Source organism: Elaeis guineensis, chromosome 15 (genome assembly GCF_000442705.2).
Source record: "Elaeis guineensis isolate ETL-2024a chromosome 15, EG11, whole genome shotgun sequence".
NCBI lineage: Eukaryota > Viridiplantae > Streptophyta > Magnoliopsida > Arecales > Arecaceae > Elaeis > Elaeis guineensis.
In genome coordinates this window covers 71,856,220-71,869,089 of record NC_026007.2, presented here as the reverse complement: position 1 = coordinate 71,869,089, position 12,870 = coordinate 71,856,220, and the positions used below count along the sequence as shown (strand labels likewise).

At 40.8% G+C, this 12,870-nt stretch overlaps 1 protein-coding gene and 1 long non-coding RNA gene across 5 annotated transcripts; one reads left to right on the top strand and one right to left on the bottom strand.

Annotated features, from left to right (window-relative positions):
• On the bottom strand, positions 1–8,582 carry LOC140854099 (uncharacterized). Of its 4 annotated transcripts, none has more exons than XR_012137218.1 (5): positions 7,228–8,582; positions 7,013–7,082; positions 6,421–6,496; positions 1,812–1,914; positions 1–1,733 (listed from the first exon to the last, which is right to left on the bottom strand). It is a non-coding gene; the product is annotated as an uncharacterized lncRNA (long non-coding RNA). The 4 variants fall into 4 exon arrangements; XR_012137219.1 differs by having other exon boundaries at positions 1–1,615; XR_012137220.1 differs by lacking the exon at positions 1,812–1,914 and having other exon boundaries at positions 1–1,615.
• A 63-nt stretch (positions 8,583–8,645) lies between these two features.
• LOC140854098 (uncharacterized) lies at positions 8,646–11,490 on the top strand. Its single transcript, XM_073249526.1, has 6 exons — positions 8,646–9,074; positions 9,413–9,534; positions 9,821–9,896; positions 9,995–10,057; positions 10,194–10,322; positions 11,254–11,490. The coding sequence occupies exons 1-6, from the start codon at positions 8,646–8,648 to the stop codon at positions 11,290–11,292; spliced, it is 858 nt and encodes a 285-aa protein (XP_073105627.1). The 3' UTR covers positions 11,293–11,490.
• Positions 11,491–12,870: the final 1,380 nt, after the last annotated feature.

Below are 12,870 nucleotides of genomic sequence, written 5' to 3'. Positions count from 1 at the left end.
TGCAACTAGATTTCATTAAGATTATGAAATCAAAGAAAAAAAGACAAGCGAGAAAACAACTTTAGTTCAAATTTAGACCAAACTCGACCCAAGCTCAATACAAGCTTCAAATGATTTTGATTCATTTTCAGATTATCGAGCCAATCAAAATAGCTGCGCATCTGACATGATTCGAAATTAGACGGTGAAAAAAATTCAGAGCCCAGCTTCATCTTTAACTTCAGGCTGGTTAATAATTTCAAGCCAAGCATGATCAAGCTTGGCTCGGTCACACATCTAGGTGATAATTTAATTGACTCCTAAGGACCCGAAGGGGTAAAGCTTTTCCAAGATACCTTTACATTTTTAACATAACCATAAACCCTAAACCCTGAATGTTAATTACCCCTTCAAAGTGAAACACAAACATGTCACTATATAAACTCACCATCCTCATCTCCTCCCTCCCATGATCATTCCACCACCCTCTAGAAAACAGAGAGAACCCACTTCTCCAACCTCTGCAGGACCAACCCCCCACCCTTCCCAAAATTAAGACACACATGTCTGGTAGATACTATTATCAGCATGGTCCCTATAATTTTGATCCTTCCACACAAGTCCCTCCCATGCCACTCCACCTCTGGCTCTTTCTTTTCATAGTCTTCATCTCCATTGGCCTCTCATGGTACATGAGCTCTGAGTCGGCCCTGGAGAGCTTGGTCGATCAGCTCAGGCTAACCATGATAGTGCTGCCGCTCGTGCTGCTGCTCGCTGTCCACTGGCTCTCGAGCCGAGACAAGAGGTGGGTCCCTTTCTTCATCCAGCTTCCAGGGAGGGAGTCATTTCGTCGAGCAGGTGGCTCACCGTGGGGCGTCGGGCTAGTGCTGGTGATCGTCATCTTCGTGATCTCCCAACAGTCCTACTTCCATCGCCGTTGGTTCCCGCTTCTTAGCCGCTGATAATGATGATGATGGTGTGGTTGGATGAAGAGTGGAGCTGGGAAGTAATTAGTGTAATTATATATGAAGGTGACCGATACAAAAGCCAGGTCGTTTATGATGTGTCACAAAGCTTGCTTCTTTTCTCTCTACCATTGTGCTTCGCCACCATCTTTGTTGTTGTTGCTGAAGAAGATGGAACAAATTCTTCTTCTTATTCTCTCTCTTGTTTGGAGTTCAAGATTTTTACCACCTTTGTTTTTCGTTTCCCTGTGTTCTGACCTGCGCTTTTTTGCTATAATTTTAGAGGATTCAAACATGATCCAACTTTTGGAGAAACCCAGATTGCAGCTTTTAGTTTAAGCCTGGACACGATTCCTAATTGAATTGGATTCATGTCTAAGGAAGAGGATCTAAATGCTTGCCAGTTCCATAAACACTTTCTGACAGAATCAACCAAATAAGATTTGAAGTTCTTGTCATGCTCCTAGATTCCTTAACCCCTGCTGAATTATTCGATCCATGTTAAAGATGGTGATGTACCAAAGAAAATGGGAGGCCTCAACCTTTGAAGACTGCTGAAAGGAATCTCTAATTTGGATCACTCCCACTTTGTCCCCTGCTGTATCCCTCCTCAATGCTCATCCGATGTTAGCGCAGCTTTTAAAAATGTCCTTCTCTCGCAATTTAGTTATCTGAGCATTTTTATCAAAAGGTTTACATCAGTTTTCCAAATTGATTTCATGAAAAACTTCAACTTGAGTGAAAAACGAATTTCTTGTTAACCATGCAAGGATGTTACAGTACGTCCACCTGTGCAAAAACAAAATAATGCTTAATCACTTGCACATTGGATGCAAAAGACGGGTGATTAAATGCCTATATTTGAACCTGATCCTCCATTTCATCAGAGGATAAGAAGAATATTTTTCTTTTTCCATTCCGCAGAAACATCAACTAAAAAAGTCGCTTTGTCACTTCATTTGAACATCACCTGCTTGGATAATAGTGAGTATCATAAACCTTCAGCAAAAGAAGACCAAAGTAACAATTGAAACGCAATCAACATTTCAATAATCTGATGAAAAATATATGGATAAGGACCATGTGACGTTGTATAAAAATTTCAGGAATTAATATAAAGATTCAGTCGATCCCTTTTTAATTACCCACAGCAACAAACTACTAAAGAAGACTGAATCTTTTACGCCCTGCTTCTCATTTGTTGTAGTTTGAACATATAACTGTGCTTGGGCTTACTTTTCAGCATTATGGTCATCCACCAATTCCCATTCCCTCCCATTCAACAAGTCTTCCATGCACTTCCACCCAACTGCATGCAGCAACTTTCTTCAAACCCCTCTCTGGAATGCTGCCATGTAGCTTGGCTGCATCGCTCCATTTATCAGACAATGCGGACATGTTAGCAGCAAGCATATAGTTTGCTCCAAGATCAGTCTCCTCTTGGAGCAAAAGCTTCATCAATCGATTCAGTTCACCATCCACAACAGTAATTTTACCATTTTTCCTGCAGGCTCCTAAGAATGACCTTAGTATAACACCATTTGGAGCAATAGGCATGTAACACCCCGGCCCAAATTGGGCCCAGAATCAACCCAAAGCCCAAACAAAAAAAAGAAAAAAAAAAAAAATCAGGGGAGAAGACTCCCGGAGGGAGTCTTCTTTCTCCCTTCACCGGCTCCCAATCGGAGTCGGAGACAAGCTCCCTCCGGTCCTATTTAAGGAGGAGATCCCTCCTCTCTCCTTTCCATCGAAAATCCCAGGGCAAAACGGCGGCAATCGCCGGAAATTCCTCATGGAGACCCATCACTGTGACGTCCAATTTCTCGTCGGAAAAGCTTCGCCGGCGACGGAGGTAAGCCTCCTCCCCTTCCTCTCTTCTCCCCCTTCCTTCCCGTGCCGATGTGCATGCTCGCCGGCGACCGGAGTCGCCGGATTTTGTTGCGGAAGTAACCTTCATTTTTTGACCGTTTCTCTTTGATTCCGACGTCGGTGGTCACCGCCGACCATCGGTTTGATCTTCTCTTGCCGTCGGATCACCTCTCCTTTGGCCGCCAACCATCCCCGCGCCGGCTGCGTCGCCGGCCGGCCAACCAATGAGGGGATCAAAGATCCTCTATTTCGGCCCAAAAGAAACCCACGGGAAAGAAGAAAAGAAGAAGAAGAAGGAAAAGAAAAAGAAAAAGAAAAGAAGAGAAGGAAAAGAAAAGAAAAAGAAAAGGAAAAAGAGAAAAAAGAAAAGAAAAGAAAAAGAGAGAAAAAGAGAGAGAAAAATAAAAATAAAATAAAATAAGAAGAAGAAGAAGAGAGAAAATTTTTTTCTCTCTCCTCTCTCTACCTTCTCTCTCCAATTTCTCTCTCTAAATTCTCTCTCTATTTTCTCTCTCTAGATTTTTCTCTCTTTTTATGGATTTTGTCTCTCTAGAGTCTTTCTCATTTTTTGATTTCATCACAGACCGTAGAATAAACTTGAGATGAAAATAAGATGATTCGAGATCGCTCCAAAATTCGTGCAGTAGATCTAATTCCAGTCCGATCCTATTCGAAATTTGTAATATTTGATTCATATTGAGTCACCCTGATAGGACCTCTGATGATCTTGACCATGATTGCCTCATCGGAAGAATACGAAGATTTCTCTCTCCACTTTCTCTCTACTTTCTCTCTTTAGAATTTTCTCTCTCTTCATGAATTTCCTCTCTCTAGAAGTCTTATAGATCAGTGGAGGATCCAGATACTTAGACAAGTCCTAATTTTGATTAATCCTAAGAGAGGTATTCGATTTGTGTATTAGGATCGATTATCGGTAATTTCTCTATATGTGACTCTTATATTGATCAGGGTCATGAAGAGATGATTGTCTGCATATGATATCGAGTGGAATATTTTGTTAGAGAAATTCATAAATCAAAGAAGAACATTGATTTCTGTGCTTGGATCAGTCACCAGTAAATGTAAGAATCTCTGTACATGATTATCATTATATATGTTATTTTACCGTTGGTTTTATCTCCTTGATTTTGCATCGTTGGATTTGAGATTGATGAATTTGTTATATCTGAGACACTGTTATTTATTTATATGATTTTGAGCATGAGTATGTTATATCAATTTATATGTATCAGCGATTGATAGCATGATTATATGGGTATGACATATTTATTACACTGTAAAATTTGAATTGATTAATGAAGTCAAATATTATAGTTTAATGAAAAATAAAGAGAAAGAGAAATATGGTTTGGACTGACCTTGTAATGTGGAATAGCTTACCAGGAGCTTATGCCTGGGACAGCCCCCACAGGCTTATGTGTGGAAGAATATGATCCGAGAAAGATCATGAAGAATCTGATCCGAGAAAGATCATGAATAATTTGATCCGAGAAAGATCATGGCCACTTTGATCCGAGAAAGATCATGAATATTTCGATCCGAGGAAGATCACAGAAATCGATCCGAATAAAAGATCGTCGCATGATCCTGGTAGTCCAAAGCCAAAGCCAAAACCAAAGCCAAAGCCAAAGCCAAAAAGAAAAGAATTAAAGATGATGTGATAATAGAAGAAAATGGAAAGATAAGATATGAAACAATCGTTGAATAAAATTGTTTCACTTATTTAACATATGATGATGCATCTCTTTTGATAAAACAGATAATCTATAAATGTTTGCAGTATTCTGGACAGTAAACATCGGCTTTTATGTGTTATTGCTTATCCTTATTTTCAGATTATATTATTATATTGGTGTGATATGAAAATTCTTACTGGACTGTAAAGCTCACACCCTTTCATCTTTCTTTTCTTCTCAGAGTTACAGGATGCTTATGATTGACTATGGCCTGGATTTATGGGTGGGCAGAAGAATAAATAGGAGTGTCATAGTATCTGATCAGAGAATTGAAAAAATTTATTTGTAATTATGCAAGTTTTATGAATTATTATTGAAATTAAATATTATGGTTGATAAGGTTGTAACGATTTAATTTGACCTTGCATATTCTTTAGGGCTTGCTCTAAGGAGTGTGCGGCCATCACGTATCCGACTCGAGTGTTGGATTCGGGGCGTGACAAGACATATTTTTGATGAACTCATAAGCAGTATCCACCAAACCTGCTCGTCTAAACGAATCGACCGTGCAGCCATAATGCTCGATTGTTGGTTGGATATTGTAAACATCCACCATCTTGCTAAAATAGCTCCGGCCTTCATCTACCATACCCAAGTGGCTGCAAGCACTTGAGATGATGGAGAATGAAGTGCTGTCTAGTTTCAGGCCAGAAGCTTCCATTTGAGAGAATAGAGCAATTGCTTCTTCCCTATGGCCATTACCCACAAAGCCTGAAATCATGATCGTCCAGACTGCAGGTGTTGAGATTCGACGTCTCGAAATTTGACCTACAGAAGCCCAAAATGGAGAAATCCACACGAGAAGACCCAAGGATGCGAGAGGTGGAGCCCGAGGGCCTACAAGCCAGGCCTGCGAGCATGGCCCGACTCATGTTAGAGCCAACTGCGGGCGCATGTGGGCCGGCCCAATAGATGGGCGGGGTGCGATGCCCCTTTTCAACGCATCTCGCGCGGTCCATCATGGACTAATGCGTTTCACCGCTGCATTTCTCACGATCTACCGCGGTGTACGGAGGCCAGTGTGCAATCTAACGATCGAGGAGGATTCGCAGGCTTGATCGGACGGCTTGGAGGCTCAATCGGATGTGATCAAGCATGTAGATGCGCAATCTGATGGCCAGATAAGTGTGTGGCGAAGATCGAATGGTCTAAACATATGTGGAGTCCGAACAAGAGTGTTTTTTCGATCAGGATTGGATTTTGGGGTCTATAAAGAGGCCTGACGGCCCGTACAGACCAAAGAGCATGCAGCCGGCAGAGCAGACACAGATAGAGCACATACAGAGGGTCGGTGGCAGAGCAGAGCATCAGGCAAAGCAGCAGCAATGACCGTATAAGTGGCAGTGAGGCATGATGTAGTGATTTGCATCACAGAAAATATCCAGAGACGTTGAAAATCCTCACACTGACAGGTCTGTGAAAGGATCTCTTTGGAGGATTTTATGAGAGCTTTTATGAAGATGAGTGCTTCTTGTTGAGAAAGGTTTGTGTATGAGAGTTGAAAGTAGGTATTCTCCTCTTGTACTTGTTTCTTTTTCATAGTGAAGCTTATATGTCTCGTAAAGATAGCATTTGAGCTAATTCATTTACTTGATTGTGTTCCTGTTTTATCTTTTTTTTTCTTCCTGCTGCAACGAACGGTATAGAATTCTATCCAATAGCAGGTTCCTTTCCTCCATGGATTTGAAAACTTGGAAGGCTTCCTCTATATGCCCACACTTAGCATACATGTTGACAAGAGCAGTTCCTAAAGCAACGTCCAATTTGATATCATTTGTTGTTATGTATGAATGTACAGATCGACCAATGCTCGGACAAGCTAGATGGCTGGAAGCAGAAAGCAAGCTTACCAGAGTGACAGAGTTGGGTTCAACATTTGCCCGTCTCTTTTGTCGAAACACCACTAAAGAATCAAGAGGACGATCACTGTGCACACAAAAGAACCTCCATGAATAAGAGTTTGATGCATATGCTGCAGTTCTGAAAATTAAATTACATGGAACCAGAACAAAGGCAAAGCTATAGAGGTCAGGAAGTATAGAGCACACAGCAGAGGATCATAAATTGCAATAAGGAATCGAAAATTGCAAATGGAAAATAAAGGAACATAAGAACAAATAGATTCTTCAATGCATTTAGTGCGCACATGAAGAACCGATAAATATGCATATGAAGGTCGAGCCCTTAGATAATAATGGTTTTGCTCGTTAAAATACTTCATGGCACAAAATTGCAAAAAGTGCCGATGTCTTGATCATGAACTGTAGGTTGTAAGAAAGATCAGTTGTGCTTTAGCTAAATTTCATTTACTGAATCAAGAAATCAGAGTTACTTCTAGAGTTGAGTATGTATCAGATGTTTTCAGAGACAAAGCGACACACACTCTAGGAAACATATCGAAAACTAAATAGAACGGGCTCGCTAAAGTGAGTTTTCACCTACCAAGCAACGTATCCCTCGATCATGGAGCTCCACAAGGCAGGGGCGGCTCAACATCTTTGGAGGCCTAAAGCTAAAAATGAAGGTGAGATCAGAGAGGGGCTTTCTTTCGGGCTCCGACTTTCGAGAAACGAAGGCGGACCGGCGGGCCGCCGGCCCGACGCACAATCGGGGTGGAGGGGGAGTGTCGAAAAATAAAAAAAAATGAAGAAACTTACCGGTGGAGGTCGGGGGGTGGACCGCCGCCAGGGAGGGGCCTTCTTCGGTTCTTCCAGGCTCTGACTTTCGAGAAACGAAGGCAGACCGGCGGCCCGCTGGCCGCCGGCCCGGCGCACCTAGCGGGGCGGAGGGGGAGTGTCGAAAAACAAAAAAAAAGAAGAAACTTACCGGTGGTGATCCTGGACGGCTGACGGCTGTGCCCGTCGGCGACGGAATGATCGTCGAGGTAGTCGACGATGTCATCGAGCCACTGGACGGCGAGGCCGCAGTTGTCGCCATCGGAGAAGAAGCGGAGAGCCTCCTCGAGGCGCTTGAGGACGGAGAGGTAGCCGGAGAGCCGGGGAGGTCGGCGTCGGGGTCGGAGAGGAGGGGCCGCAGCAGTCGCTCGAGGCCGTGGACGGCGTCATTGCGTCAAACACCTTGAGAACGGCGGCAGCGGGGCTGACGGCACGGTCGATATGGCCGCCGACGGTAGCGAGGGCGTCGCGGTGGGTGCGGATCGGGCGGACGGAGGCCTCGAGGGAGGGGAGGCGCTGGTGGATCTCGTCGAGGCGGGGGCCGACGCGGGCCAGCGCTGCCGAGTGCCGACAGGCGGCTGGAGGCGGAGCTGCGGTCCCGCGGAGACATGGAGGCGGAGCCGCGGAGCGCCGGAGGCCTGGAGGGTGGCTCAGGCGGGACCAGGACGCCGGAGGTGGAGGCGGGGGGCCTCCTGGGGGCGGGGGCCTAAGGCAAGGGCTTCGATGGCCTTGCCCTTCAGCCGCCCCTGCCACAAAGCGACATCTTCTCTCACCTCCATTTCATCAAACGTCTTCCGGGCACATGCAATCATTCGACAACTAGCATACAAATGCAGAAGGGCGTTCCCCACATACAAATCCGATAAAAACCCCGACTTCAAAGCCAAGCCATGAAGCATCCCACCTGCTCGCAGCAAGGATGAACGCCCGCAGGCCTTGAGAACAAAGGGGTAGGTGAAGTTATCCGGTGCGACCCCGGCTTGCCGGAGGGCCGAGAAAAATGGAGGGCTTCAACAGGGGAAGCGGAGTTGGCGTAAGCATGGATGATGGAGTTCCAGGCGAAGACGGGAGGGGGGAAGGGGAGGTGGGAGAAGAGGGAATGGGCGTGGTGGAGGGAGAGCGAGCATAGAGAGGCAACGAGTCGGGAGGCGAAGAAGGGGTGGTGGTCGAAAGCGGTTTTGAGGAGCAGAGAGTGGAGTTGAAGGAGATGGGGGAGAGTGGTCGAGCGTTGGAAGAGAGATTGAAGGTGGCGGGAGTAAACCATGGAGTACGTGGAAGGAAAAGGAAAGAGAAGGTAATAAATTAAATAGACAACTATGGAAAGCTCAAAGAGAGTCGAAGAGGAGTGCAAAAAAAGGCAATAAATTCGTTAAAAGGATCTTCGTTCCTTACATGGAAAGATGAAGGAAAATAAAATCCAAATCCATCCCGATAGAATTTTCGACTCATGCATGCTTCAATCCCTCCTTTCCCTCATGCTTATATATATAGTCGTCCATAAGGATACATCTCCTCGAGCGTCGCAGATCGAAGAGAAGGGAGAAGAACGAGTTGTCATGGAGAGATTGTTCTCAGATATTGATGATCTCCGGGCATGGATGCTTTCGGAGCATGACATGGAGCAGTATGCCTCTCATCTCCTGGAAGAGCAGCTGCCTGCAGGCAACGTGGATGCGGTCAACATGGAAGTCGACCATGTTAATCCTTCATCCTCCCTTCTTCTGGCACCACCTCCTAACCACCAATCTTCTAGCATGGAGGCAAACTCCAACACGGAGTACTCAGAGGCTAATCTAAGGTGCAAGCTGGACGAGGCCGGTGCCGCGGTGGTAAGAACTGCATACTTTTAGGACATTCGATTCTGTCTCAAAGAATAAGTTTTAATAATACGTGATCCTATAAATAGATGGGCTGAGCGACTGTAATGATCTGGTTATGTCGATATTATACTTTTTTTTAGCATGATCAACACCTGCCATAGGAAAACACATGTAGAAAATAATTCAGTATATGTCATGCACTACTCCACAAAAATAACTTTTGTGGATATTATATGATGCTATTTGTTTATGTCATCTAAACTAGTTTCTCACCATTTTCACTTAAAATTGTGTATTCTGAATTTTTCATGATATAACACAGAATTTTTTCTTTCCCTCTTATCCAGGGATTAAGGTTTCCAAATGATATACCTTCAGGTGGATCATATAGTAGGTCGTCAACTGATAAAGGAGGAGAAACGCAGACTGCAAAAAATATGGACCCTATGGAAGAAAAGCAATTAAAAAGGTAAACATTATATATATATTAAGTGATATGTTGATATTCCTATTTGATAACTCAATGATGCATTTGTTTATCGATCATTAGTTAGAATACATTTAGAACTATTTCCTTAAGCATATCATGCTTTACCTTTAATTTGTAGCATAAAATATTGTTAACATATTAATGTAATAATCAGGCTCCTAAGTCTATAATACCATATAAAAGGATAAGTATATCTTGCTAGCATATTAACATCTCAATAATTTTTATTATTTCCGGTTCCATCGGTGCATTCTCTATCAATTAGAAAGCTGGCTAACAGGGAATCAGCCCGACGTTCCAGAAAAAAAAAGCAAGATTATGTTTATGAGCTTCTAGAGGAGGTAAGAAGCCATAATATGGTATCCGTTTTTTACTGAACTCATTGATCTTAAACATTCTATTGCTTATCTAAAAAGGGTTATTGAATTCTACTTATTAGCTTGCAAGATCACAAGTTGAATGCCAAAAGCACAAGAAAGAGAACGAAGTTTTGAGAGCTCAGGTAACCAAAAATATAAAGTTTATTTTTATTCCATAAAAGGTTTGGCTGTATTATTTTCTATTTTTGTTTGTCAAGATCTTTGATCTAGAAACAATTTATGCCCATCTAATAGTTGTTATTGAATGCTTCTTATTAGGTTAAAGAATCCCAAACTGAGCTTGCAAAAGTACAACTCAAGAACAGAGAACTAGAATTCAAGATCATAGAATTATCTCCAAATTTTGATCGATTTGTCACAGAGAATAATATGATTTTTAAAGCTCAGGTAACTATATAATGTGATAACTTTTTATTCGTTGATAATAAATGTTGCTTACATTAGACTTGTCAAATTCATATGTTGTGAGTTTATACACTTTTTTGATTAACTTATGGTATATTTAATTAATAACTTTATGAGCTTTGCGTAAACTGTTATTATGAACAAATGTAATTTTACCTTGTAAAATAAAGACTCCCCATTCTAGGAGTATTCATAATAATTAATTTAGTATTTTATTTTTATATTTATATACATTAATAAATCATCAACTATTATTAAAATATTATATGGATAGAAGATTTGCTTAACTCTATAGATTAATCGTATTATTTTGTAAATTTTCCAAATGCTCTACCCTTAAAAGCAATTTCCATTATTTGCAGATTTAATTTAATACATCAAGCATCGTAATATTTTGGATTTTTGAGAATAATATATGTTTTATTTTTTTTAACCTAAGACATAATATTTTTAATGTGATTATTTTTCTTGCCCAAGCTGCAGTTACTTAACAAAAAATTAAAAACTTATCATTTTCAGGGGTTTACTTTGCAAACTTTTTTGCTGGTAGTTTTAATTCTATGTTTTTATATCATGCATTATAATAATTTTTATATGGATCAATTTGGAAAAATGTTATAAGTGGATTTAATAAGGAATACTTGATGAATGAGGATCTAAAAAGCTAGTCCTAAATAGTTGATATAAAGCTATGTAATAATATTTGTAGTTATGTTAAATCTATCTCTCCACAGGAAATAAATTTGTTACATCATGTAGCCATTTTGAAATGTGCTTGTAAAATGGCTTCACTTTTTGATGGACTTCATGAAAAAGTAGTGTACACCCAAACAAATGAATTGTTGGTAATGCTTAGTAATTTTATTAATTTATGACTGATTGTTTTGTTCTTTTTTTTCATTTGTCCTTTAAGGCAGAGAGAAATAAAGATGAAGGACCGCATGCTGAATAGTTCAATATAACAGAAGAGCAAATTCAAAATCCCCTTGTGGCAAGCAAAGCTGTGTGGAGTCTATACAAAAGACCATCTTGATGGATTTGATTTTGGAACGAAAAAAAGAAAAAGATTTCGTATATACGTACTACTTTTCAATTCATCAAATAAATAGTATTTTCTCTTCAAGTCATTCCGATTTGTATTTACTTCATACCTTTGTTTATGCTTGATTTATATAATGCCAACACAATGACAGCTTGTTCGATATGCACCTATCTAAATACGCCAAAGATTATATCATGTTTCGAGCCAACACGTATATGCAAGAACCTCTCACCAAAATTATTCTTAGACTTCCAATAACTTGCTATATAACCACACTATTCAAGTTACTCTGATCTATACTTTCAATATATATCCATCTAATTAAATTAATAGTTTTCATATCCAAATCTGTGTCAAGTTAGAGGGTATTATTTGGTTTCTGAAAATGAAAATAAGACCTCTCTAGCATGAAGTTTCTGAAGATAAGAGTAGAATTCGAATGCTACAACTAGGTATATATGCGTATCTTTATATACAATCAAACAAAAATAGCCAACTGACTCGATTATCCCACTTCAACGACTTCCTACTATTTTAGAAAATTATGCTATATTGCTTTCCATTATTTTGTGGGGCGTGTTACGCAAAATCTCCTGCTCGTATCTGTAAGGATCCAAATTTTTAGAAAGCCCCACCTCTTATTAATTTTGGGTCACGCTTGTCATATTGGAAGGTTAATTTTGAAGATTTATTATCAATAGAATCACAGTAACATAAAGAGATATGTATCTGATCATGGCTTATATATACATCCTGGAGCAATTAAAAATATCTAATATGGCAACAAACTCACAAGCGTATGCACTTTTTGACTTCCCCATTTTCATGAGGGAAGGACTTCAAAATGTTCATCCCTTTGATTGACCTCGGCACTCCTATGAATATCAATCAAGTAATATTAGCTCAGCTGGTGGGCAGTATTATCCAATGAGAGCTCAATGGTTCAAGCCTAGAGCTTCATCTCTTCTTTTTGGTATGAAATGTTGACGGTCTAGAGGTGAAAGCAACGACCATATGAAGCGCACTGGAACAGCTTTATAAAGGAATAAAAATCAACAAATTGATCATTAAACTTAGCAAGGGGAACTAACCAATTGTCTCATTACATGTCTTATAATACATGATTGTGTAGGGCCTGTTTCAGTGTCCCTGCTGATTGTCTGCTTTTGTTTGTCTATAGCCTAGTGAAATACTGCATGTAGATTGATGTTTTGGAGACATCATTTGCACAAAACTTCTGTTATTCCTTGTCGTTTTCACTCGTTTTAAGAGCAATAAATCTTTTCTCCTAAATCTTTACCGATAAAATGTGCTGCCGAAAAGGGGTCACATGAAATCCAATTCTACCATTGTCAGAACTGTGGACAGCTTTTCCTAAACTTTACCTTGAAAGGTTTGGCACTACACAGTTCTCGATCGGCTGCAAGCACTGTAACTGCCTGGTGAAAGTTTTGCATCCATTTGTCTTATGATTGCTTTCTGCAGCTT